The sequence below is a fragment of the Phragmites australis genome, chromosome 8, assembly GCF_958298935.1.
Source record: "Phragmites australis chromosome 8, lpPhrAust1.1, whole genome shotgun sequence".
NCBI classification, from domain to species: domain Eukaryota; kingdom Viridiplantae; phylum Streptophyta; class Magnoliopsida; order Poales; family Poaceae; genus Phragmites; species Phragmites australis.
The window spans coordinates 21,157,716-21,183,478 of NC_084928.1; the positions used below are offsets into that span (position 1 = coordinate 21,157,716).

General features: G+C 43.3%; 1 protein-coding gene across 1 annotated transcript in view; it reads right to left on the bottom strand.

Moving 5' to 3' along the window:
• Positions 1-11,100: 11,100 nt before the first annotated feature.
• Positions 11,101-25,763, bottom strand: part of LOC133926771 (proteasome activator subunit 4) — a 28,432-nt gene continuing 13,769 nt past the window's right edge. The window contains exons 18-35 of the mRNA XM_062372843.1: positions 23,302-23,515; positions 23,041-23,120; positions 22,853-22,970; positions 22,605-22,775; positions 22,151-22,319; positions 22,024-22,067; positions 21,801-21,843; positions 21,546-21,691; positions 20,322-20,416; positions 19,273-20,171; positions 13,678-13,962; positions 13,491-13,586; positions 12,974-13,152; positions 12,512-12,593; positions 12,152-12,273; positions 11,949-12,041; positions 11,607-11,760; positions 11,101-11,515 (exon numbers count right to left, since the gene is read on the bottom strand). Of these exons, the coding sequence (XP_062228827.1) occupies positions 11,474-11,515; positions 11,607-11,760; positions 11,949-12,041; positions 12,152-12,273; positions 12,512-12,593; positions 12,974-13,152; positions 13,491-13,586; positions 13,678-13,962; positions 19,273-20,171; positions 20,322-20,416; positions 21,546-21,691; positions 21,801-21,843; positions 22,024-22,067; positions 22,151-22,319; positions 22,605-22,775; positions 22,853-22,970; positions 23,041-23,120; positions 23,302-23,515 (3,032 nt within the window). The 3' untranslated portion in view covers positions 11,101-11,473. The remainder of the gene's footprint in view (positions 11,516-11,606; positions 11,761-11,948; positions 12,042-12,151; positions 12,274-12,511; positions 12,594-12,973; positions 13,153-13,490; positions 13,587-13,677; positions 13,963-19,272; positions 20,172-20,321; positions 20,417-21,545; positions 21,692-21,800; positions 21,844-22,023; positions 22,068-22,150; positions 22,320-22,604; positions 22,776-22,852; positions 22,971-23,040; positions 23,121-23,301; positions 23,516-25,763) is intronic.

A 25,763-nucleotide genomic window follows, 5' to 3' on the forward strand; every position in this document is an offset into this window, starting at 1 on the left:
GCTGTAGCAAGGATTAAGACATGTTTAAGTTCATTAAACGGTAAGCAACCTAGACTCTAGGTGTAAGCAACTGACTTAACCAACCACCAACTCAAACCCTGCCAACCAACTGATCAGAACAGATATATAAACAATAAGTGTATAAGAGTAAACCATTACCACCAAACCACCGACCACATACCGACCAAACCACCTAAACCAATCGTGCCACAACCCACATCGAAACTCTACGACCAAAACATGGTCGCTCGGTGGAGATAAGCGATAGCAATGCTCATGACCGAGAGCGCGGCAGTTCGAACTGATTATACACCCTGCAGGGGGATACTCCTGGACCCACACGACACAGGGACCATACGGCTTGTGCCACCCGCTAAGATGCACACAAGGGGGTACCCGTGACAACTTTTCCCAACCAGGCCCAACCATGTGGATCAACCATAGCTCGGCGCAGTGGTATTAGAACTACTCCCCGAGCAAACTAATACCGCTAAAAGCCCGGACTCAAACCGGACTCACACCGTCTATGACGAGGCCCACATGACCACGTCTGCGAAGGTAATCAGCTCGCCTACCATTATATCAGCATGTGGTGAGTAAGGTAAGTGCTAAAGCCGACTACACCGACGGTCGGTGCTTAACCGGTACAAGCGGTCTACGGTGTCCGGGTTCCCTCCCCGAACTGCCTGAGGACTCCTCGTGAGCAGATGACACCCCTAACACCGCCCACACCTCGTCTCAACTCACCACTCACCAAACCAACTCATCATCAACACAACCACAAATGTGAACAGGTAATAAGCCCTAGGCTCGCGACAACGGTGGACGCCGTCGTCGACTTCTACCGGAAAGCCTAAGTACCACTAAGCATAGCGAACTATAATTAGACCTCGACGACACCACTAGGCTCCTAGGAATAACACATGACACGTGACCGAAATGGGATAATGCATCGGCATAGGTTCTACCCAACTCGGTACCCGACACATGCAATGTATACATAAGCGTAGATAACATATTAGATTTCGAATTGACATGGTGCAATATGATAGATGCTTGCCTTGCTGCCCTGACTGCTGCCCGACACTACCCGAGTCACGATCACCACTGCAGGAACCTCCGGGGACAGCCTCGTTCGCCTCATTCACCGGGTCGAAGTTTCCTAAAAGAATAACGCGTGCAATGTAATGAATATGAATGTTATGAAATGAAGGATGCTCCATAGAATGCGATAACAGTGCAAATCGTCAGGGCATGAGTTCTAAAGCATCGAAGATTTTTCTTAAATGGGATTACTGTTAAACGTTTGAACACTTCTAGGATTAATTAATCTTAACCCTATATAGAATTGTAACAACATCTAACATGTGGGTGATTATTTTTGCTGAACAAGGGGTATTAAAAAAATAAAAAAAAAATTGGACTCATCAATTTTGGAAATACCAAACTTTAACTATGAATTATCAAAGCCTAGACATATTTCATTAATTCAATAATTCACACACACATTTCATGGCCACTGGTATTTTTAATGGATAGATCATGTCATAATAAAGCCAAAAAAAATTGGTTTCATGAATTTTGGAGCTCTACATAATTTCTTATGCATTTTTCAAGATTTCAGCCGATTTATCAACTCAACAGATATTCATTTCGCAATTTCTGATTTCCTCTAATATTAAAATGGGCCCACGCCTTTTTCTACCGGCGCCCAACTAGCCACAGGCACAGACAGTGGGGCCGGGCCCATTTTGACTGGGGTCAAAATTGAACCCCGCCCAGCACACAGCGCAGCGCGGCCTGCCGGTGGCTCGGGTTGTGCCCGCCGGCCGCGAGCAGCGCAGTCCAGGCTGCCGGGAAGGGCAGCTGCGGCTCCAGCATGCACGCGTGGACCCAGCTGAGGCATACGTGGTCACCGGCGATGGCCGGAGGATGGCCAGCGGCGGCGGACGGCGGAAACTACACGGCGGCGGCACGGTTTTGACGCGCCGACGGTGAACGGCGACGCAACAGACTCAGACGAGGGCGGCTATAGCTTTTACGAGGACGCGCGGACCCAATGGCGTGGCCGAACACTGAGGAGCTCGGTGGTGGCTCGGCCGACGGCGTGCGCCGTAGGCGGCGGCGCACGGCTGCACGGCGGAAGGCGCGCCAGCGACGGGCTAAGCCCCAACGAACATGCGCACTAGACTCAGTGGGGGACGGCGATGCTTACGGTGAGTTCGGTTGCCGGGGAAAAGGCAGCGGTTCACCGGTTCAATGGAGAAGGGTGGAGACGGCTGCCGCCGTTGGGGAAGAAGACGCGGCCGGCTCAACCTGTGCGGAAAATGGCCGGGGGAGGAGGGGAAACAATGGAGGAGCTTGGGGCGCTCCTCCCTGCGGCTCCACTGGGCTCGGGCTCGACGGAAACCATCGGCGGTGCGGTGATTCTTGCCAGCGGCTGGTGCTGTGCAGCTTGCTCTACTCGTGTGCCTCCCGCGTGAGAGAGAGAGCAGAGGGAGAGAAAGGGAGAGAGCCAGGCGAGAGGGCAGGGGGGGAAAGGATAAGGTGCCTGGGCTGAGATCTTTTGGCCGGCAATTGCGGCTTGGCCACCGACGTCAAGAATAGCTGCTGCCACTTGCTTGCTGAGAGAGCAGGAGAAGGGGGAGCAGAGCTGTGTGTGTGCGAAGGGGATGACGGGTGGGGCCGTGAACAGTGCCGGCAGTGCAATATCCCACTCCTCTGATCTTAAGCCAAAAGGAAGCCTTCCCATTGCCCAAAATTGGTAAAACAAATTTTGTTTGAAACTAAAATTCATAAGGAACCCATTTGAACTTGTTTGACCCAGAATGCTTGAGCCAATTTTGAATAAAAATTGTTCAAAGATGCTATCTTTTCCAACTTGTGATAATTTTTATGCCTTCTAAATATTTCCCAAAAATTTGGGAAAATTCATTTATATTCTTCTCCTGGCATCTACTAATTTCTAAAATTGTCACCAGCCCTATGTTCCATAGAAGTTTTGGGAGATGCTTTACAACGCATCAGTTAAACCTGGTTTAACCAAATTCGGTTTAATCTACATTGCATGTCTATACTGCTCAAAACAAAAACAAATGATGCTAATGATGCTCATTAGTGCTTAATTAAGTGTTTAGAAACTCTGGACCATGACAGGTAGGACAATGCATCGCATAGGTTCTACCCATATAAGCTCGACATCGACTCATTGAACATGCAAACTTACATAAAGTCTAGTTTATCAATTTTAGACTCCACAATTCAAATCAAAGGGTGCAATATGCTTAAATGCTTGCCTTGCTGCTCTGAGTTTTACCTGATACTTCCCGCACAACACTCGCAAAACTACGGGAGGTTGGCATCGCCTTCAATCGCTTGGACCGTCGGGGCAACACCCTCTAAATGAATCAAAATGCATTGCATAAACAAATGAATGATGGAAAAAAACATGCAAATGATGCATGCTTGAAGTATAATAGAGCGTCGTGTTTCAAAAACATTTGCAAAGGGTTGCTAAGTGACTAGGGTTTTGAAGTTTGAAACCCCGTACAAGGTAACCTAAGTATACCTAGGATTAACAGGCTGGCGATCAAACCGATGTGTAGGTGGCGGTCTGTTCAGCGGCTCACAGTTGTAGCACAAGCTGCCAGGGCCACCAGTCACACTCGCTTGAGAACTGGTGGGTCTTGGAGGATGTCCTTATGGAGTAGAGAAGGATGGATGTCACACTATCCACATCGGCTGTGGAGCAGTTGAAGTCGACATGTGAGATGGTAGAGGTTGACTCTTCGTCTGTGCATGTTAAGAACTCCCACCCATGCAAGGCGATGGGACCATCTTATGCTTCTTCTCTTCTTGGTGGTTCTTCAGCTTGAACTCCACCTTGAGAGAGATGCTCACTAGTTTGTTGAAGTCAGCAAACTCATGTGCCAGCAGCTGGCCTGGCATCTTGGAGTTAAGGCCGTTCACAAAGCAGTATTGCCTCTGATCATCGGTGTTGACCTCATCCTAAGCATACCATGCAAGGTGGTTGAACACCTGCACATACTCTATCACCGATCTGCCTCCTTGCTTGACGTCCAAAAACTCCCACCTCTTGATCTCCATAAGGCCCTTAGGAATATAAAAGTCATAGAATGACTAGCAGAACTCCGCCCAAGTCACCCGATTATTTGCAGGGTGCATGGCTAGAAAGTTGGACCACCACATGCCCGCCACGCCTTGGAGCTAATGGGAGGTGAAGAGCGCCTTCTCATGGTCCTCGCACTGAAGGAGCGTGAGCTTCTGCTCAATGGTGCAAAGCCAATGATCAGCGTCTAGGGGGTCCTTAGCACGTGTGAAGGTAGGTAGCTGAGTCTGTAGAAAATTTGAGAAGTCATCCCAACGCCCAACCCCACCTCCTCCATGAGGGGCCGTGTTGCACATGAGAAATTCGAGGAGCGTTGTATGGGCTTGATGATTTTGTTCAATCTGCATAAGAACATCCACCATACTCGGCGGTGAGGTGGGTTATTCTCATTGGAATCCTTATGAAGGACTCCAAGATTTTGGCGGGTTCTCATCTTGTTGTGATGATAAGATGAAGAGGGAAAAGTCAAATTCTGACTTAGTACAATAGCATTAGCCGAATATCATTTACTTGGACCCATAACACCACGTATTTGGAAAAATGCATGTACATGAGCTATAAGAAATGAAACTATGCTCGATTCCTATCTACACGTTTCTCTCTCGAGCACACCTCTCTGCAACAAACATCAAGGTCACAGGCATTCATACATACAATAGTTTTCAATCATCACCCTTCACGCTACCTTTTATTTCTCGTGCAAATGGTGTGAGTTGCACAAGCACCATTTCATACGTTGTTGCCAACGTATTCACATCCCATACCATCGATTTATGGGACACCCCATGTAATCGCCACATGGGTAGACGACTATATCTACCATCATTATTGCTAATGTATTCACTTCCTGTACCATCATTGTACGGAACACACTAGGCTCCTACCTCGCATTGGTTGAGCCCACGATATTTACCGCCATCGGGGTGCATTTCTTACCTTTTTTTATCGATGCAACATGATTTGTGACATGGAATATCACAATACGAAACTAAACGACATGAGCATCGCACACAACAATACATTACACTTAGGGGCATAATATGGCAAGTTCATACATATTAATCATGAGGAGGCATAAAAGAAACTTTTGTGGGTTGCTTAGTGGATTTAACACTTTACTAAACCACGTTCTAAGTGTTTTTAGGCTACTTCATTAAACTAGGCTATGATAACAGCTGTGAGAGAACCGTCCAAATAATATTCTAGTTAATCACCAAGTAAATCATTTACATAATCATGATTTCAACAATTAACCAAAATATCATCTCGTTACTCTCAGCACATGTTTTGTGCCCATGATCGGAACACATGCTTTTCCAACATAAGCAATCATAACCAAACTTAATAAAGAGTGAGTAATTAAATCATAATACAAGTTCTTAACCAATTACAAGTTTAACAATTTACAACAAAAGGGAACTAGCATGATACTAAAACTGATCAACTCCTAGCCAAAAGAGAAACTACGCAGCGAAAACAAAAGCTAAAGACAACAAAAGATGGGTGAAGCCATATGCCCTTAGGCTTCACCCCAAAAGCACGACCTCCGAGTAGTTACCTACTCATTCCCGCCGCTATCATCGGCAGGCGTGAAGTAGCCAAACACCACCTCTTCCTCACCTGCAAAATCTGTAGAGCAGCTGAGTACGAAGGTAATCGCAAGACTTAATTCATATAGTGTACATATAAATAACCCGACTCTAAGGATTATGCATTGGGCCATTAACAAGGAAAAAAGGCTACAAGGTTGATTAAAACATATGCGCCCACAACCTAGACACATATGTGTGAGCATCTAAACGTAACCAACATACCCTTTGAAACCTGTAACTACCAACCTGCACAAAAATATAAATAGAACCATAGTAATACATCAATAGCCAGCCATCAACATTACCCAACATACCTTCCATATCACCATCACATTCATAACTCTACGACCGATACAAATGGACAGAACCATGCTCATGACCGAGAGCGTAGCAATTCGAATTATTTTCACACCCTGCAGGGGGTACTCCTTTACCTACATGACTCGAGGATCATACGGCTCACGTATCCACATAGACCCACGCGAGGGGGTACTCGTGTCAACCTTTCCCAATAAACCTCAACCATTTGATCATGCACCTATAGGTGCGGGGGTCATCCAGAACTACTCACAGAGCAAACTAGATAACCCTACAAGCCTGCCCACTCATACCATCGACTCGCACGCCAAAAGGTCACCACTACAGTGGTATTCGGCTTATCATTCTCATATGTGACATGTCATAAGTACGGAAAGTGCTAAAGCCAACTACATCGATGGACAGTGCTTAACCGATGCAAAGTGGTTTATGGTGCCCAGGATCCTCTCACGAACTACCCCGAGGAACTCCTCTGGGGTAGAAGAGACCCCTAACACCGCTCACATCTCATCTCATCCTCACATCTCATCTCACCATCGATATCATGATCAATATTCATGAACAATAAGTAAACCCTAAGCTCGCGAACAATGGTTGCACCATCGCTCAACTTCTACCGAGGACCTATGCATTGCTAAGCATTTTGAATAACTTTCAAGTTAGACATCAACAATTTTATCAAGGCTACAAGAATATGGGTCATCAAATAACCAATGTAGGACAATGCATCGTATAGGTTCTACCCATATAAGCCCGACATCGACTCATTGAACATGTAAACTTACATAAAGCATAGTTTATCAATTTTAGACTCCACAATTGAAACCAAAAGGTGCAATATGCTTAGATTCTTGCCTTGCTACTCTTGGGTTTGCCTGATACTTCCCGCACAACATTCGCAAAACTCTGAGAGGTTGGCGTCACCTTCACTTGCTTGAACTGTCGGCGCAACGCCATCTAAACGAATCAAAATGCATTGCATAAACAAATGAACGATGGACAAAATGTGCAAATGATTCATCCTTGAAGTATAATAGAGCGTCGTGTTTCAAAAACTTAGGGTTTCGAAGTTTGAATCCCTAGACAACGTAACCTAACTATACCTAGCCTTAATAGGCTGGCGGTCAGACAGACGTGTAGGTAACAGTCTGACCAGCGATCAGCAAAGAGTTTTGACCTCTGGCGGTCTGACCATAGGCATGGTGGCTGTCAGACCGCACACCAACGGTCAGACCGGCCCTAGTGGCGGTCAGACTCTTGTATAAGTTTTCAACTTGGATTCTCTGGTCCCAACTGGAGATCAGATTGGCCCTATTGGCGATCAGGTAGCTAGGCCTTGCCGGCAGCACCTTTGCGGGGTCGCCGGCGAGGACTCCGGTGAAACCTTCGACAATGAAGGGTACCAAAATACTCTATGAGACTAGTGGAGTGTTCCTAAAGTGATTCGGACATCATTCACCGAGCTAAATTCAAAATACCCCATGGATTGGTTCTAGGCTAGGTTGAACTTGGGCCTAAACGACACGAAGGTTGAATCGAGTTGAAAACAAATGGAGAAATGGTAGGGGATAGCTCACCTTAGCTTATGGAAGCTTTCTATTGGATTGGAATGCTTTGGGGAGGCTCTAATTCGTAGATCAGCTCCCGGAGTGGTGGTGAAGCTCACGGAGGAGGAAACACCCGAGGAACGCTTTTCCAGCAAGAAAAAAAGAGGAAAAACTTGGGAAAATCCTTCGGGAAACTTGTGGGAGTTCTCACCTCCGATCTCCAGCCTTCGAACGTGACAAACGGACCTCTCTTTCTCTCTCTAGGGTCAAGTAAAGAGAGGGAGAGGGAGAGAGAAGTTAGAGGGAGAGAGCAAAAAAACTGATCATTCTTCTTAACCGAAGCTTCTATGTGCTGGCGGTCAGACCGCAAGGTCGAGCGATCAGACTGCGGAAAATCCACGTGGCAACCCATGTGGCAGTGCACCTGGCGGTTAGACCGCGGGTCACTCCGGTGAGACCACAAGGGGGTTCTTCTGCTGAAATTTTTCTATGTCTCCCCTCGTCATCCTCCTTATATTCTCTTCTTTCTCCCAAGTGCTATGTGTGCTGACAGTCAGACCATGGGAAATCCACATTGCAACCCACGTGGCAGCGCACCTGGCGATCAGACTGCGGGTGACTCCGGTCAGACTGTGAGGGAGTTCTTTTGCTGAAGTTTTTCGAAGTCTCCCCTCATCATCATCCTTCTATTCTTTTCTTTCTCCAAAGTATTTAGGGATTCTCCAAAGTGCTCTGAACCATCCCTAAGATATTTGAAACATGTTTAACTAGTTTTTGATAAACAAACATGTGTAAGCACACATAATGATGATTATGCATGCATAATTACGTGATTAGCATTTTTGGGACGTGACACATGGCTTTTCAAGATGGATGGTCAGTCAAAGCGGACTATTTAAACCTTGGAAAATGTGCTCCATGCTTGTATTCTCTCTTGTAAAGGGAATTGGGAGAACCATCTAGCCCTAGCGGAGTTTTCTTGTAATAATATCTATCATACTAGTATTCAAAAGGCTCCTTTTGAAGCCTTGTATGGCTGAATGTGTATTTTCCCTTATGCGCTAGGATTCTGTCAAAGAAAGAACACTATTTTGTCCATATTTGGTTCTGCAGACATTGGAGAAAGTGCACCGTATACATTAAAACATGTTGGCTACTCAGAGCCTATAGAAGAGTCGTGTAGATATTCAGAGATAGGACCCATAGTTTGCAGTTGGCGACCATGTCCTTCCCGGAGTGTCACCGACCAAAGGCATTGTGCGGTTTGGTAACTGTGCGGATCTTAGCAAGATGTACATTGGCCATTTCTTGGTTACATCCTAATAGGCAGTTTGGCTTATCATCTCGAGTTGTCAAAATCGATGAGTGGAGGGCATAATGTCTTCCATGTATCTATGTTGAAGAAATATCTTAGACACCCTAAGCATAAGATTGATCTTAAACCAACCACAGCCGAGTTGGATTTGACTGTGAAGCATCACCCAATATGCATCTTGGACTCTTCAGAACGAGTCATGAGAAGGAGGACTATCCAGTATGTGAGGGTCCTCTAGATGAATCAGTTAGAACGGGAAGCAGCTTGGGAGCTTGGGGAGTAGATGCGTAAGAAATATCCTGATTTCCTTGAGGCTGGTGAGCCGTAAGTTGTGGGTTATTTGCTTTCCCTCTCCTTCCATAGTTATTGTGGAAGCGAAAGGTTCGGGGATAAATTCTTTAAGGGGGGAAGAGTGTATTACCATATGTAAAAAAGAGAGGATCGTAACCGAGTCGGTAGTGGCCAACTCGGCCACGACTTCGAACCAATGTCGTCCTTAAAGGGAGTCAACCAGGCCAATCTTATCCAGACCGCCGCCGCCTCGTGCTGCCCTACCGCCCGTGGTTTGTGTTGCCAGAGTTGATATAGCTATTGCTCATGGGGGCTGCTTCTTTTGGGAACACTGGTGCTGTGAAAATCTTATTGGAGCACCATGCGGATCCAAACAACATTTCAGGAGTGACGAGGCACCCCTTTGGTTACAGCTCTTCATTCTACTGAACATGGAGTGAATCTGATCCAGTGGAATGTGTGAAGCTACTTGTCAAGGTGGTGATATCTCTGATCATGGTTTGACGAGCTCCCTCAACCGTCATCGGTAGAAGGCAAGTAACATGGATGGCCACATTCTTGTCAGATGTTGGATGAGACCCGAAAAAGTGATGGATAGAGCCATTCATGTTCAAGATGAGCTTTATCTCTCCTTATGTGGCATATTCTGGTTGATTAGAGTAAATGCACTTTTTTGTTAGCATGTTTTAAATGATATTATCTACTAAACCGTTTATTTGAGTTGTGTTCTGATTGTATCTACTAAAAGTGTTGGAGCAGGTGGTCGGAGGGCTTTTCACCAGACACGGATGGGGTTCTAGACGTCGGCTCGAGCTTCCATCTACTTAGCCAACCTACTCGTAAGTGTTATTTCTTTTTAGTTCGATTTGCTCGCTTGTGCTTTCTTGATATTTGGGTTGTGTGTATCCTGGTTATGCAGAGGGCAGGAGTAGACTCTTATACGGTTGTATTGCTTTGATGAAACGTTAAGAGTTAATAAAGTTTTTTTAAAATAAATACAATTAAATAAAAAATAAGATCTCACATGATTATATTTTGATGAAAAACTAAAAATAAGACAAACGGATCCAACAAAATTTTGGCTAACTCCATCCAAATTCTAATTGTCCAACCTAAAAAGAAATTAGATTATCCTATACATACTACCAAACAAGAAATTGAACTAGCTCATCCAACAAAACATAAATGTCCTCCAGCCAAATGCAGCCTTAGTGGAGGTAATTGTACCCCTACCCATCAGAGATCAAACCCCATGTTTGTTCATTGTATATCTCACTTAGACAAAATTTTCTTTTAGATGTAGGTGACGCATCGGTAATCTTCAAACTATGTATCTCTAGCCTTCAGTAGACATTATATAAGCGTGTACATGTGGTGGTGTGTGTGCATAAGATCTACAGGTTATAATGGTATTTCTTTAAAAAAAACTTAATTGGTATGACATTGTAGTCGATCTCATACGCGGCATGGTCGACAGAACAGAGATCCCGAAGAATAGCAACGAACAAAACAGATGGAACCAACGCTCGATCACTTGCAAAATTTAGGGTCTAGTTCTACATGTGTTGCTCTGGTACCACTTAATGTAATAGATTAGATCTAAACCATGACCTAAACACAGGACCACTCAAGCAAGAACTGAACACCACAGGATTGCATAAATGTAGATGCAGAAGCATACCTGAATTGAATCATGTTCTCTAGATTGGTTCAACAAAATATAGGGTTGGTCTTCTAAAACAAGAGGCATTTCTCCCTTCTAAAACAAGAGGCATTTCTCTCTTACTATTGATAGGATAATAGGTGGATTGGTGGTGCCCTGTTTCAGGGAGCTGACACTGTATTTATAAGAACCTATTAGGTTCTAGTTTTCAATTCTAGCCCATAATAAAATATGAAACTCATTCGTGTCTCCCAAGTAATTCCTTAGTTAATCACTAAGCCAACTTTTGACACCAATCGTTGTCCAGCATGCGTGGAGCAGATAAAATGATTGGTTTACAATTTGTTTTTGGCCGGCGCCAAAAAAAAATCCAAATGCCAGAATTTGCTTCTGCTATCTCCGCTTGCCAAACGAATTTGTGGAAGCATAATACCGCAGACGGTGGACATTAGACACGTACTGCATAGCGTCGTCTCACTTGTACGAAGAAAAAGCTTTTATTGGGGAACACAACTATAATAGAAGGTGACACTATATGAGAACCGCTGGCACTTCTACAGTCACAGGTTCGTAAACATCGCACCGTATGGAAAATCCTATAATCTTCGACATTTTAATCTAAACAAAGTATGACGAGGAGGATGATGTATCACGAAGAACCTGCATGCGCAAAGAGAGCAACACTGTGAGAAAGAACAAAAGTTGTAGAGCAATCAAAACGGGAAGGTGAAGGGGAAGATTTCATGCTTGCCTCCAGTTCGTCTTCTGTGAATGAGTCCTTCTGGATGCTCCATGTGTCGGCATGCGTACGCTTAAACTCCGCGACAGCTTTCGTGACAGTTGACCTTATGGGGGGAGGCTCGCGTATGAAGCGAGCGAGTAGCGTGACATGAGCAGGAAGCCAGCTGCAAAACCATGGCAAAGCCACATACCCCGTCAAGAAAAATGTAGTTGGAATTTAGAATTACAGGATTGGTATAGTGTAAAATATATGGGATCAACTGTGCGCACAACATATGGCACGCCTGTTTTTCTTGTCAAGGAGTAGCACCTGACATCTACCATGCAGAGAAGGTAAAGAATACAGGAGTACCTAGGCATGTCGTATGGGACAGAAAGGACCGAAGCTGTCAAAGCAAGGACTGCACCATGGATGGTAGCAACAGAGTGACCCGACTTTGAATTTCTGTAACCAATAGCAGGTATTAACCCATTGTCTGCTTAACAAATCAGCAAGAGGAAAAGAGAAAAGGTACCACAAGTTCATGATAACGTCAGAACGAGCAGAAAGTTCACCTTCTCCATGCATTAATGATACGCTGGGCTTGTGCATATGACCGATCACGGAAATCCTTTGATAGATCTTTATCTATACCCTTCATTAAGCTTGCAAGAACACCAGCAGCATGCTCCCTAACCTGAATAATATATGAAACAATTCATACCATTGAAAGAAGAAGCCTGTACTTAGAGGACCTTTAGCTGAACAGTACTTCAATAAGTATGCCTTATGCCCAGGCAAAGGCTACAAATCAAGTAGTGTCGTTTATTACTTATTTTTATCTGGAGTGCATGATAGTACACATTTTCATGAATAAGTCATAGAATGGGAAATAAAATATTCAATAAGTACAGGTCAAATGAAAATATACTTGCCTCAACTTGGTTATCCACAAGTAACTTCTCTATTGTTTGCCAAATTTGGGATTTCTCTGAGCCAGAAAGGATGAATGTATGCCTGTGACAGTTAATGTAGTGCATTCATTTTCCATTAGATCTATGATCACTGGGAGAACCAAAGGCACGTGACAACTAAAGAGACATTATCCCATAAAAAAGTTGTAGAAATTTTATAGATCTGTAAAATACAAGTTACGTTTCTGTTGGCTTTAACCAGAATACATATAACAGTAACGCCTCACAACTGGTACACTACTATAGAGAAAATGGAAAACATGGTGCTCTTTGTAGCAACGACTGAGATTTATGGCATTAATGGTTTACTATTAAGCTAATCCTTTCACGTTGAGCATCAAACAAGGGAAGAATCGTTCACTGTGGGTCAAAACCATTTTCGTAAAAATGGGTACATTGGCAACAAAAAGTGAGTATTTGAACCTGTATGTAAAGGTCCTGAGATACGATAACAGTGCAGATCTGGTCCGCCAATTAGGATCATTAACTGAAGAAAGAATAGCCACAATAGCAGCTTCAAGAAAAGGACGGCGTAGAATCCTCCACTTCAGCAACTCAAAAGTTGACTTAGCGAGCAATGACAAATCCTTATTTGATGTTTCCTGCAAGGAAACAGAAAATATGGCAGATAAAGTGCCGTAAATTCAAAAAAAATGTTAATTGTAATAAAATCACTCATCTCTGCTCCCAAAATGACCAACCAGAATTTCTGAAAAGTTTAATAGCCCAAATCAACATCAGTTTATCATCGAACTAAGGTGATCAAACAGCCTGACGAGAAGTTTCACTTTCTTAAGGCTTTAACAAGGAAAAGAGGAATTTCTTTTTGTTCAACATTCTTAGTTCATTAACAGAAACAATAAAGTGAAGATGACATGGAAAAATAAGTGAGCAAGCAAACAAAAAAAAACTTTCACCGCAAAATTATCAGACTGCTTACCTGTAGTGAGAGAATAGGGTACATAAGCCTAATAATAACGTCCAGTAGAACAGAAGATCTCCCAGACTTCAGAGATGCAATCATGAAATGAAAAATCTGAAAAGAAACAAAAAGAAAAGCCATAAGCCTGAAATGAAGTAAGTGAATAGTGCACCTTTAAACTTGGAGAAAGGCATAAAATAAGCACCGTTTCCATCCTTTTAGCATCAGCCTCCTCTTTATGGTCCACACTATTTTCAGTAGCCGAATCTGATATTGATTCCAGTTGTTTAGATTGAATATTGTTTTGTATACTTACAGATAATTCATTAGCTCCATCTGTCAAACGTTTAGTCCAATATTCATTTCCTGTTTGCTCAATCATGCTTACATCCCCACAAACCTCTTCTGGAGAACATCCAGGGCCAAATGACCCAGATAGTCTCATATTTGAGCATGCAACACACATGGCCACACCGATTGCTTCTCTTACCTGAGCTCAATGTAAAAGAAGCAAAATGAATCAGAACTAATTTTGTTCCGAGGCAGTAAATATTTCCTTACAAATATGGGTTCCATTTAACATGGGTTCCTGATATGGTTGGGTTGATTGGATCTATCTAACTAAACTAACAAAATCTATCTCTAACCAAAGATACTCTCCATAACAGTTCCACTTAACGCTGGTAACTTGTCAAAAGCTTACTTAACATATGGATGGTACTTGAATTATGACAATTCCGAAAGTCTTGATCTATTCTACCCAAGCTTGGATGCATTATTACATACATTGTGCCTAGCTTGATTATTCAGGAAATGGACCAAAGAACTGGAAATGCCTATAAAACCATTAATTGACTACAGGTTGTAGGAAGTATCCATTAGAGCATTAACAGTGCAGTGACACTGTTCAGTGAACAACTGAACATGTATCCTTTAGTTTTTCACCAGCTTCTAGTGAAAGCTATGTATCTAACGACTAAGCTGGTCTTAGTCAATTTCCAACCCAGAAAGATCAGGGAAAAACATGTTGCCAGTCAGTCACCAGAAAATAGTATATGCTCGCACGTGGTATAAGCCAGATCCAGGAAACAAGCATGGATGGCATAAGCTTGATCCAGTTTACAGGAACTGAGCAACTATAGCATAAGCCTACCTAATCAGTTTGTAGGAACTATAGATCCAACTGTTAGACATAGATATATAGGTGAGTCTATTCTTCACCTAGGCACACTGTAGTTCACTGTTGCGTCACCCTTAGTTAGAACTCAAAAAACTGCCAGTTACGACTAAGAAAATAGTCAGTTACGACAACACAGATAGTTGAGTTACGATCACATAACAAAAGGTATATAATTACGACTAGAGAAGGTATCCGAGTTACGACTATATATATTTATAATAACTGAACTATCTTCTGGATCGCAACTATACTGTTTTTGAGATCGTAACTAGAGGTGTGCGCAGAGATGAACAGGTTACGATCACATGATAAAAAGTACATAATTACTACTAGAGAAGATATTCGAGTTACGACAATATATATTTCTGTAACTGGCATATCTTATAGATCGTAACTATACTGCTTTTGTAATCATAAGACATACTGCGTAATATCTCTAGAGTATACGGGGCTCTTTGCATATTGTAACATGTATATGTGTGTGTGTATATACTGACCTAAGGCCCCCGAGGAATACAAATTGCTATTCCAAACATGGTATTAGAGCTAGGTTCTGTTTAGGGATGCAGCAACGCGTCCCGATTTAGATCTAGTCCACCCTCATCGGCTCCCTCTTGTCGGCTCAAATCGATCTACCTCATCCATGCGCCGCCGGTCTACCCTGATTCGGTCGCCCCCGGAACAACCGTCTGGGGGTCCACCTCGCGTGGCCCCAAGGCTTGCATCCGTGCCGCCGCGAGGTCCATCCCCACCGACTCCTACCCGACATCGGCTTCAACGCTCGCCTGCCGCCAACTTCAGCGCCCACCTAAGCCCATCGCGTGGGTTGCCACGCGGCAGCCCGCCCGCCGGTCGTCTGCTCTGGCCAGTCGCTCGCTCGCCAACCACCTACGCCTTGCCGTTTTGTGCCGGTCAGCGGACTGCTCTCTTTTTTTTCCATGTCAGGCTCGGCTGTCTAAGCAAGCTGGATAGTCTAAAAAAATAAAAATAAAAAGCCATTGCAACAGCTTGCCGTGCTCTCGCTGTTACTCATCTCTATCTTTGCGCTCTTGCCGTCGATCGCCACTCCCCTTTGCGCTCTCGACATTGTCAGTCGCTTCTTCAACATGTTGTCGAGCACCGTTTTAATTCTTCGATGCTTGGTGATCTTTGATGGTGCCAACTACTAGGACTTCACGCAACATATGCTCATTCACATGCATGGGCTTCGTCTTTAGGGTGTTCTCTGTGGCGACGTTCGTTGTCCGCCTTCCCCTGAGCTTCCGACGGAGCCCGTGCAAACATCTGTCAAGAAAGGAGACAAAACAGCTCTTGAAGCAGCCACCGCTGCCTATGATACAGTTATCTTTGCCTACCAGGAAGCTTTGGAGCAGTCCTGGCCCCTAGCGCCATGATTCTTGATGTGTTCATAATCATTGCATGGGTGCTCTGGTTAGTACTGGCCCCCGGCACCATGATTCTCAGCGTCTATGGGAGTTTGACTAGCTTCGTCTTCCTTCCAGCAGTGGCATCATCGTCTTGGTCACATTTGTTGGTCGCGTCTATCGTCATTGCTTCGTTGTGATCTTTTAAGGTCTGCTTTAGGAGATTCGTCTTTAAATTGTCAAGGTTGTAATCTTGGTAAACAGATTCAGCTTCCTTATCCTTATAAGGAGTGTCTAAACGTCCTTTTGGTATTGTTCACTCAGATGTTTGGGGTCCGGCTCCATTCATTTCGAAAGGAGGTCATAGTTACTATAGTATCTTTATATATGATTTCTCTTGCCACACTTGGATTTATTTCATATCATCTCGTCGCAAGGTCTTATCTATACATATAAGTGCTTTGCCATTATGATTCATACTCAGTTTGGCACTGTCATTTGTGTTTTTCGTGCTGATTCTACTAGTGAATTTCTTTCTAGGCATCTTCGTTCCTTTCTTGCTGAGCAGAGTACGTTGTCTCAGTTCTCCTGCCCAAGAGCTCATGCTCAGAATGACGTTGCTGAGCACATGCATCATCTTCTTGAGACAACTCGCGCGCCTATAATTGCTTCTTCTACCCTACCTCATTTTTGGGTTGAGGTGGTCTCCACTTCCACATACTTAGTCAACATCCAACCTTCTTCTGCTCTCAAAGTTGGGATTCCTTTTAAGCATCTATGTGGAAGTTTTCTTGACTACTCTTCTCTTCGTCTTTTTGGCTGTGTTTGTTACGTTCTTCTTGCATTGTCCGCTCAATCTTTTAGTGTCTTTCTTGGCTAAAATACTGAGTGTAAGGGTTATTGGTGTTTAGATGCAAATAATATCGGTCACGAATATTTATTTGGATATTGAGTAAAAACAACATCCATATATATATCACATAAATTATGAATGTTCGAACATTCCACGTATCCAAAACTCAACTACATTAGAGATCTAACAAGCAAATCAACAATATACTCCTATAGACTCTGTTGCTCGCTGGATACGTATTTCTTAAGATGTTACTTTTGATGAGTCTTGTCCTTTCTATCCTCAGACCTTCCCACTTCTTCAGCTTCCTTAGTCGAGCCCCTGTCTTTTCTCATTTTTCCTGCAACATCCATCATTGTTTCTTCTCTTCCCCTAGCACCATTGGCACCTTCTCCTACTATGCCTTCTTCGGTGCCTTCCACGCCTTTGCCTCCCACATCACATGCTCATCCTTCTAGTCTTGTTGAACCTTTTTCTTTTCACTACACTCACCATTCCCATGCTGCCTCACATCCTGTTGTGCCACTTTCTGATGAGCCTTCTCCTTATGGTGATTCAGCTCCTTCCTCTCCTTGCAATTATCTTCGTGATCGCCATTTGATTTGATCTCCTGATCATTTTGGCTTTGCTGGTGTTGTTCCTATTGAGCCGTCTTCTTACCATGATGTTGTTCATCACACAAATGGCAACATGCGATGGCAAAGGAGTTTCCTACTCTTGAGTGTACCGGCACGTGGGATCTTGTTCCACTTCCTCCACATGTTCGTCCTATCACATGCAAGTGAGTCTATAAGGTTAAGACTCGCTCCGGTGGCCACATGACCACAGTGCGCACTTTTCTTGTTGTTACCTCTATACGTCAGTGGTCTATCTCAGCTTAATGTCAAGAATGTCTTTCTTAATGGTGAGTTGTGTGAGGTCTATATGCACCCACCACCAGGATATTCTGTTCCTGATGGCATGATTTGCCGTCTCTGTCGTTATCTATGGCCTTAAGCAAGCCACTTGAGCCTGGTTTGAGCGTTTTTCTTTTGTAGACATTGTCGCTGGTTTTTCTACTAGTGCTCATGATCTTGCACTCTTTGTTCAGACTTCCTCTCATGGTTGAACTCTTCTTCTCTTGTATGTTGATGACATGATCATTACAGGAGATGATTCTGAGTATATTGTTTTTGTGAAGGCTCGTCTCAATGAGACGTTTTTTATGTCCGCTCTTGGGATTGAGATTTCTACTACTTTTGAGAGATTCTTTCTGTCCTAAGAGAAATATATTTAGGACCTTTTTCATCGTGCTTCTCTCACTGATGAGCACACTGTTAAGACTCCCATGGAACTTAACGTTCAACTTCAGTCTCACTGTTGAGACTCCCATGGAGCTTAACATTCAACTTTGGTCCACGGATGGTGAGCCTCTTGCAGATCCCACTCGCTACTATCAGCTCGTTGAGAGTCTTGTTTACCATAGTGTCACTCGACCTAACATTTCTCATGCATTGCACGTCCTCAGTTAGTTCGTTTCTGTTTCCACTCAGCTCCACTATAGTCATCTCCTGCGTGTTTTGTGCTATCTTCGTGGGACTCTCGTTGTCTCTTCTTTCCATGCTCCAGCTCTTTACAACTTCGTGCTTATTCTGATGCTACTTGGGCTAGTGATCTTTCTGATCACCGGTCTATTTCTGCCTATTGTGTTTTCCATGGTGGTCCTCTCATTGCTTGGAAATACTAAAAAACATATTGCGGTTTCTCGTTCTAGTGCAGAGGATGAGCTACAAGCCATGACATTGTTGACTGTGGAGCTCAGTTGGTTACAGTGGTTACTTGAGAATTTTAGTGTTTCTTCTTCTACACCTACTCTTTATTCAGACAGTACATGTGCTATCAGTATCGCTCGAGATCCAGTGAAGCATGATCTCACCAACCATGTTGGTGTTGATGCTTCTTACACACGGACACAAGTACGAGAGTATGTTCCTTTCGAGCTTCAGTTGACTAATTTCTTCACAAAGGCACAGAGTACAATTCAGCACAAGTTCTATCTCTCCAAACTCAATGCGGTTGATCCGCCATGAGTTTGAGGACGGGGGTGTTAAGACATATATATCCCCAGAGTATAAAGAACTCTTTGCATATTGTAACATGTACATATATATATATATATATACTGACCCCAAGACCTCCAGAGAATACAAGTTGCTATTCCTAACACCAACTAACCTACACGAACGACAACAGACCGTCGACATAGTCAGGCCTCAAAACCTAGTGAGGGGGACTGAAATGCTAAGACAGATAATTCACAGAAATGCTCTTCAGATGTGACTGCATTATCATCTCAAAATAAGAAGTGAAATAAAAGGAATGGCAACTCAGTGATACCCGTGCACTTGAGTGATTTAGTATTACCTGTGCAGATGGGTGGCTCATGTTGTCAAGTAGTTCATCAAGAATTTTAACGTGGTATTGCTTCTCTGCTGGCGACATTTTAGGTGGAGAAATTTCTATCAGAGCAACAGACAGAAAAGAATATCTCTTGGCAAGTACGCTAGTTGCCATGAATTGAGGAACAGGACTACATAAGCACTCTAATACTTTTTGCCTGAGAACAGGAGCACGAGCTCCAGATCTCCCTTTTCCGGTAACAGCATATCGAATGCAAGCTGCCCAATCAGGAACTGATTCCACAGATGGTGCTAACATGATCTTCTGCAGTTGAACCATCAACCAGTTGTTCCCAGACTCCAAATTCCCAGTGATATCAGAGTGAAGCATCCCTGCCATGGCTTCAGCAGCCACACATTGCCTTGATCTCTCTTTCGAACTCAGAAATTCTTCCAGTGCAGTCTGAAGAGAAGACATTACTGGCATTCCACATTGCTGTATAAGCCTTTTGAATATCCTAGCAAAGCTGGAATAGAACGTGTCACCACCCACTAAAGAAATCCAACTAGGAGTACGTGGCCATGAGGCAGAGAAATCAAAATAGAAGTAAGTAATTGCTTTGTCAGATCCGCTTTGGAAAGATGAAGCCCCATAACTCGCTTTTGATGAACCATCGTTATCAGAAATAATATGGACATGGGATAGACTGTTCAGCGTCTCATTCATGAATCCTTCCTCCCGGATTATCTCATTCAAAATCTCTCCAGTCGATGAAATATTGTATTCTTCAGGGTGATCTAATGATTGCTGTGAATCTTGTGAAGATGCCTTATGAGGTGATCCTTGTAATAGTGTGTTCAGAGCAGATATTGCAAGCATCCTCGAGTGAGGCAGTTGACTCTTCAAATTCCTTAAGAAATGACCTAACATAAAACAATCATTTAAACAATGAAGCTTGTGACAAAATGTCAATATTGGTCTTTCAAACATGAAGATAGGAAATATGGCATCATAGCTGAAATATATGTTCCATATTACGAAGAAGCTATGAAAGACAGGCATGCTGTCCATACCAGCAGTTTCTGCCAGGATTTGTGAGTATATGCCAGATTCACTTCTGGATGCCAAAATTAGCAACAGGAGTACTCTGTTGGCCATCAAATTGTACCTGAAATTACACAGCTTCCAAGTTTAAGTACATATGTATGTTAATGGCTGCAAGATAGTAAAATTCTATTCAAGCAGCTATGATTGAGATTAAATTATTAAAGGAACAAGGAATAGTTTATTTTGGTGTCATTGTCTTTGTGCACATGCTATATGTGCACTGTCTCTAAGGACAAATCAGCACAGAAGGTTGTTCAGTACATCCTGCATGTTGTGGTTAGGGTGCAAACAAAATTCTAGTACCAATCTGCAGTGAGCATATCTAACAATGCAGAGGATGACCAGACAGCATGGCTTCAAGGGAAGTGGCTTATTGAAAAAAGAAATTGGCTTGTTGAAATAAGATATCGACATTACATTGCAGTGAAAGAATTTGGGTTAAGAAAAGATAATCCATTCTTGCTTGATCAACAAAGATACAATGTTATCCCATTTTTGACTTAGTCCTAAGAAGCAACCTATAATTTAAGGAAAATTACCACTAAAAGGAAAAAATAGATACCTAAGAAACATGGAGAGACTAGAAGGCAACAATTGGCAAATCAGTTGCTGGGTCACTAGAGTGTATATCAGACTGTCTATTTCATCACAAGTCAACTCATCATTTTGTCCATGCCATAAAGTTTCTTTTTATTTTTATTGTTTTCTAATTTATTACAAAATAACATTACATGAGATGGATTGAGTTCAAGATGAATTTGAAAGGAGAGCTTTCATGGCATTGAAAGGAGTTGGGGGTACAGTTAATTAGTCAATGAACAAACTCCATACTAGAAGGTATAGATCTCGGTAGAGAAAACATAAATGCCAAAAGGTAGAAAAAAAATAGAAAATAGAGATGGAATAGCTGGTTCAGACTATTTATATCAGATGGCAGAAATCTTAAATATTTCAAGGCTGCAAGAAATAGCAATTCCTCACATGCCACTGCAAATTTTGTCAATCCCAGATATGCCATCGATTGTGTCAATGACATGCAGGCTCGGGACCCACATGCCATAGACACAAGCAATGGCATATCTGGGATTATAATATTTACCAGTGACATGTAACAACTTATCCCCCTAAAAATATTAGTGCCATATCACTAGAGGTGTGTTGATTTTTGTCACAATATACCAATTGCTTACCTCCAATGTAGGCTCTTAGTCTCAAAGCCCAAAGCATTAATTTGAGAAAATAAACTGAGAAACCCTGGCTTGTCAGCTTGAATTTCTGAATTTTTGAAAAAATTCCTTGATATTCCAGAGAAATGTATATTATACTTTACAAAGATCTGTAAACATCATAAACAAAATTCTTTAGTGGCATTCCTTACCTTATGATCTTATTCAGTTTTTCGTCTTTTTTTTAGAGAGAGATTCAGATTTTCTATTGAACTGTACCTCAGTAATAGCTTTCTGACACTTCAACGACTCATGATGAGAGCTACAGAAGAAAAGGACTGGAGTTACTAACATGTCAATTAGCTCCTATGTTTCAACAAAAACAAATTGCACACATTTCCATTCCCCATTATCAAATGATGACTATTCTTATTATTTGAAGTGTGATGGTTCATTGGTTCAAAACTGTAGAAATGATAAGTAGGGGAAAGCTAGAGTATACCTTTCCAAAATGCCCATGATAAACGAAGAGAGGGAAACAGAATCCTACATGGAACAATGATGTTAATACTATCCACATTACTGATTTAGCTTAGGTGTAAAGTATGTAAGTTGTGAAATAGACATACGGTTGTCAAGTGTCTCAAAACAGTCTGTGACAGCAGAATGCTGCAAGAACCAAGCACCACATGTTCAGGAGCTTTCGGGTTCCGTAAATTTTCAGTAAGTGTGAGAACACAGTTAGAAATTAGAGACGGCCAACGCTTCAACAATTTCATTAGAGATCTTCCAGCATACCTGCATTAAAGGAATGTACAGAAGCAAAATGGTAATTGCTGTAAGACAACTACACGAAAAAAATACCAACATTGGATGCCGTCCAAATTCCATATGCAGACATAATAAAAGTACCCAAATCTTTTCTTTAAAGAAAAGGTACCCCCAATCAAAAAACATATTACAGTTTCTCAAATTCATGTGTTGCAAATGTTGATGGCAACATTCAACTGAAATATATGCTAAAGCCTAAACACAATTGTCAATTGATCCGTATATAAATGTGTAGAGAGAGAGAGAGCTTACGAGCGAACAGTTTCATAGTTGTGTAATGAGAGATCTAAGAGATCATTCATCAAATTAATCATGAGGCCAGATGGAGATACATCCACATTCGTTCTGTATCTGTGATATGATGATTGTGAACATCTCCACGTACTATGCAAGTGTGCTTTATCAACAAGCGCCCATCTAGGTCTAATAGAAACAAAATTGAGAACTTCAATCACAATCCATATAGTGGAATCAGAATCCACAAATTCGGACATACATACCTCTTTTTCCCTTGAGTATGAAATGGAACAATGAAGTTGCATGGAGGCTCAATTATGGCAGCAGACTCTAGTTTCCAAGCTTGAACATGGCTTGACCATTCTTCATATTCCAAACTACCTACACCAGCAAACTGTCACATAAACACGAAAAGGTACTCAGCTTGAGTCTTTGAGCCTAGGTAACATACCATAGTTTACCAAAGCATCAATGACACGCACAACAAGTGCTAGAAGAATACTGTCATCAGTTCTTTCCTTTAATAAGTACCTGTTGATAAAATGCAAATGGTGAGACTAAATATAGAACATTAAGCAACATACTAGCCTACTTCCTGTGTGATAGTAATAGAAACCACAGTGTGACAGTATGTTAATATCGCAGAGGGTTCTAGGGTCGACCATCTGAACAGTATCAAGTGAAATTGGATGTTATAAAAATAAATGTACACCTGCAAGCTGTGTGCACTAATTCTGAGGCCTTTTCACGCATTTCTGAGCTGCCAACGGTGCTACCAGCAGATCCTGCTATGAAGAATATGGGCTCCACTTCCTTGGACCTCCCATCTTTATATGTTGGTCGCATTTCTGGCAAGCAAGACATTACACCATGCAAAGCAGAGTAAATGCGTAATAGAGTTACTTTTAGGTGCTCTTTCTCATCTCCTGTTGAAAGAAAAATAAAACAATTATCAAGTGGCCGCCTTAGAAAAAGGAGGAAATAGCCAAATAAATAAATAAAGCGAATATTTTTTTTTGAACACGAGATAGATTCTCGTAATCAGCTTCCGTCTCAATCAAGACACATTAGCATACACACTTCAATGTACTTGAACATGCATGTAATTTTTCTTATGCACATCACATTTAGTGGCCTCTTGTTGTGGATGCCGTCGTTAGGAAGAAGTACAGGTGCAAGAAAGGGGCCAAGGCCCAGCCCAGCTCAGCGTCCACGACTTAGAGATAAGCCATCTATCCTTATCAAGTTGTTAGTTCCTTAATTAGTAAGTTACCAGATTGGTTAGCTAGAGATATAATTTGTTAGTTGGTTGGTTAGCATCTTTTGTTAGGGGCGGCTATATATATGCCGGGCGCATCCCCTTTGAGAGTCAAGCAAAGATTAATCCCAAATCTCCTTAATTGGCTGCTTAGAGCCTCCTTCAAGATGGTGAGTACGCTCCATCTCTTTGCTACGCTAATCCAATCTACAAGCCATGTCATCATTGGTATCAGAACTAGGCCTCAATCATGGGGCAGGGTCACCAGAGAGGAATTCACCAAGCTGACAGAGACACTGAACAAACTCCTAACCTCGATGCAGACAAATAGTGCTAAGGTTGCCAATATCAAGGCCCTGAGCGCCAACCTCAATGTCACCGTCAACCATCTCCACTCCAAGCAGACAGAGAAGGGCGATGGCTCATGCAAGCGACCAGGGGAAGATGGTGACCCCCCAACATCAAGCCCAATGGTGGTTAAGGCTTCCAGGTCACCCAATCCATGCCACGTGTCCACAAGCTCTACTTTCCAGACTATGACTGGAAGGAGGACCCGTTGCCATGGTTGAACAGATGCAATCAATTCTTCCGCGCGCAGCAATTGGCCGAGGAGAAGGAATGGATGGCATCTTACCATATGACTGGCATAGCATAACAGTGGTACTACAGGTTGGAGTGGAACCGCGGTGCTCCAACATGGTAGGAGTTTGTAAACATCATGAATCTTCAGTTTGGGCCACCCATCCAAAACAACCCGTTCGGCAAACTCATTCAGCTTTGACACACCGACACAGTGGCAAAGTATCATGAACAATTACGGTGTGAAGGCGTGACGAAAAACCAGCAGTCGGACATCTTCACAGTGGGTTTGCATAACCCCTTGTGCACTGACGTGGAAAAGCAGTGCCCCAACAACCTAGAGGATGCCATGAGTCTGGCTCAGGCATATGAGCGGCGAATGGAGCTTGACGACGACGAGGATGCAATAGTCGTGCCACCGCACGTGGGTCCTAGCCGCCGTTTGCACGACCGTCCCTAACAGCATGAACCACGGCAAAAGCCCCAGCAGCAGCACCCAAGGGGGCTGGCACGACTACAGCCTCAACCTGAGCCTCTGCAACGACAACACCAGCATTGGCACCAGCGATACTTCCACCAGGAACGCGCTTAAACCAACTAACGATGACGAAGATGGTAGATCTTTGCCTTGAAGGGCTTGTGCTTCAATTGCCCAGAGAAGTTCACTAAAGAACATCTCCAAAATTGCTCCATGAGGCATCGACCTCCTAAAGATGGATCATACCGTTACACATGAGGAAGGTGATAGCGAGGATGATCCGAAGATCTCGTCATACGCACTGACAAATAAACATCAAAACCAATGCGAATATGTAACTGAAGCTCAATCTCAACGGCCACACCAAGCTCGCCCTGGTTGACTCTAGCTCGACCCACTCATTCATCATGGAAGAGACGGCACACCAACTCGATCCGGTGCCCAAGACGCGGCCAAGCCTGAGCGTGGGCATCACCAACGGCAATCGAGTGCCCTATTTGGGCATCTGCAAAGAAGTGTGCATCATCATCGGGAAGGAAGGCTTTGTGCTTGATTTTATGTCATTCCACTGGATGGGTACGAGGTTGTCCTCGGCGTGCACTGGTTGTGCATGCTCAGACCCATCCTATGGGACTTCGGCCGAGCTGGTGATGGCCGTCTGACGCGACAACCACCTGGCGCAGCGAGGCAACTGGCAGATGCGTTCAAGTCCATGGCGTCACAAGGTTGGATTTAATGACACTCCTACTGGAGGAATTCGCCGACAACTACGAGCCAATGCACAGCTTGCTGCCTCCACGACGCTTTGATCACCATATCCATCTCCAACCCAGGATTAATGTTTGCCCGTGGCAGTGCT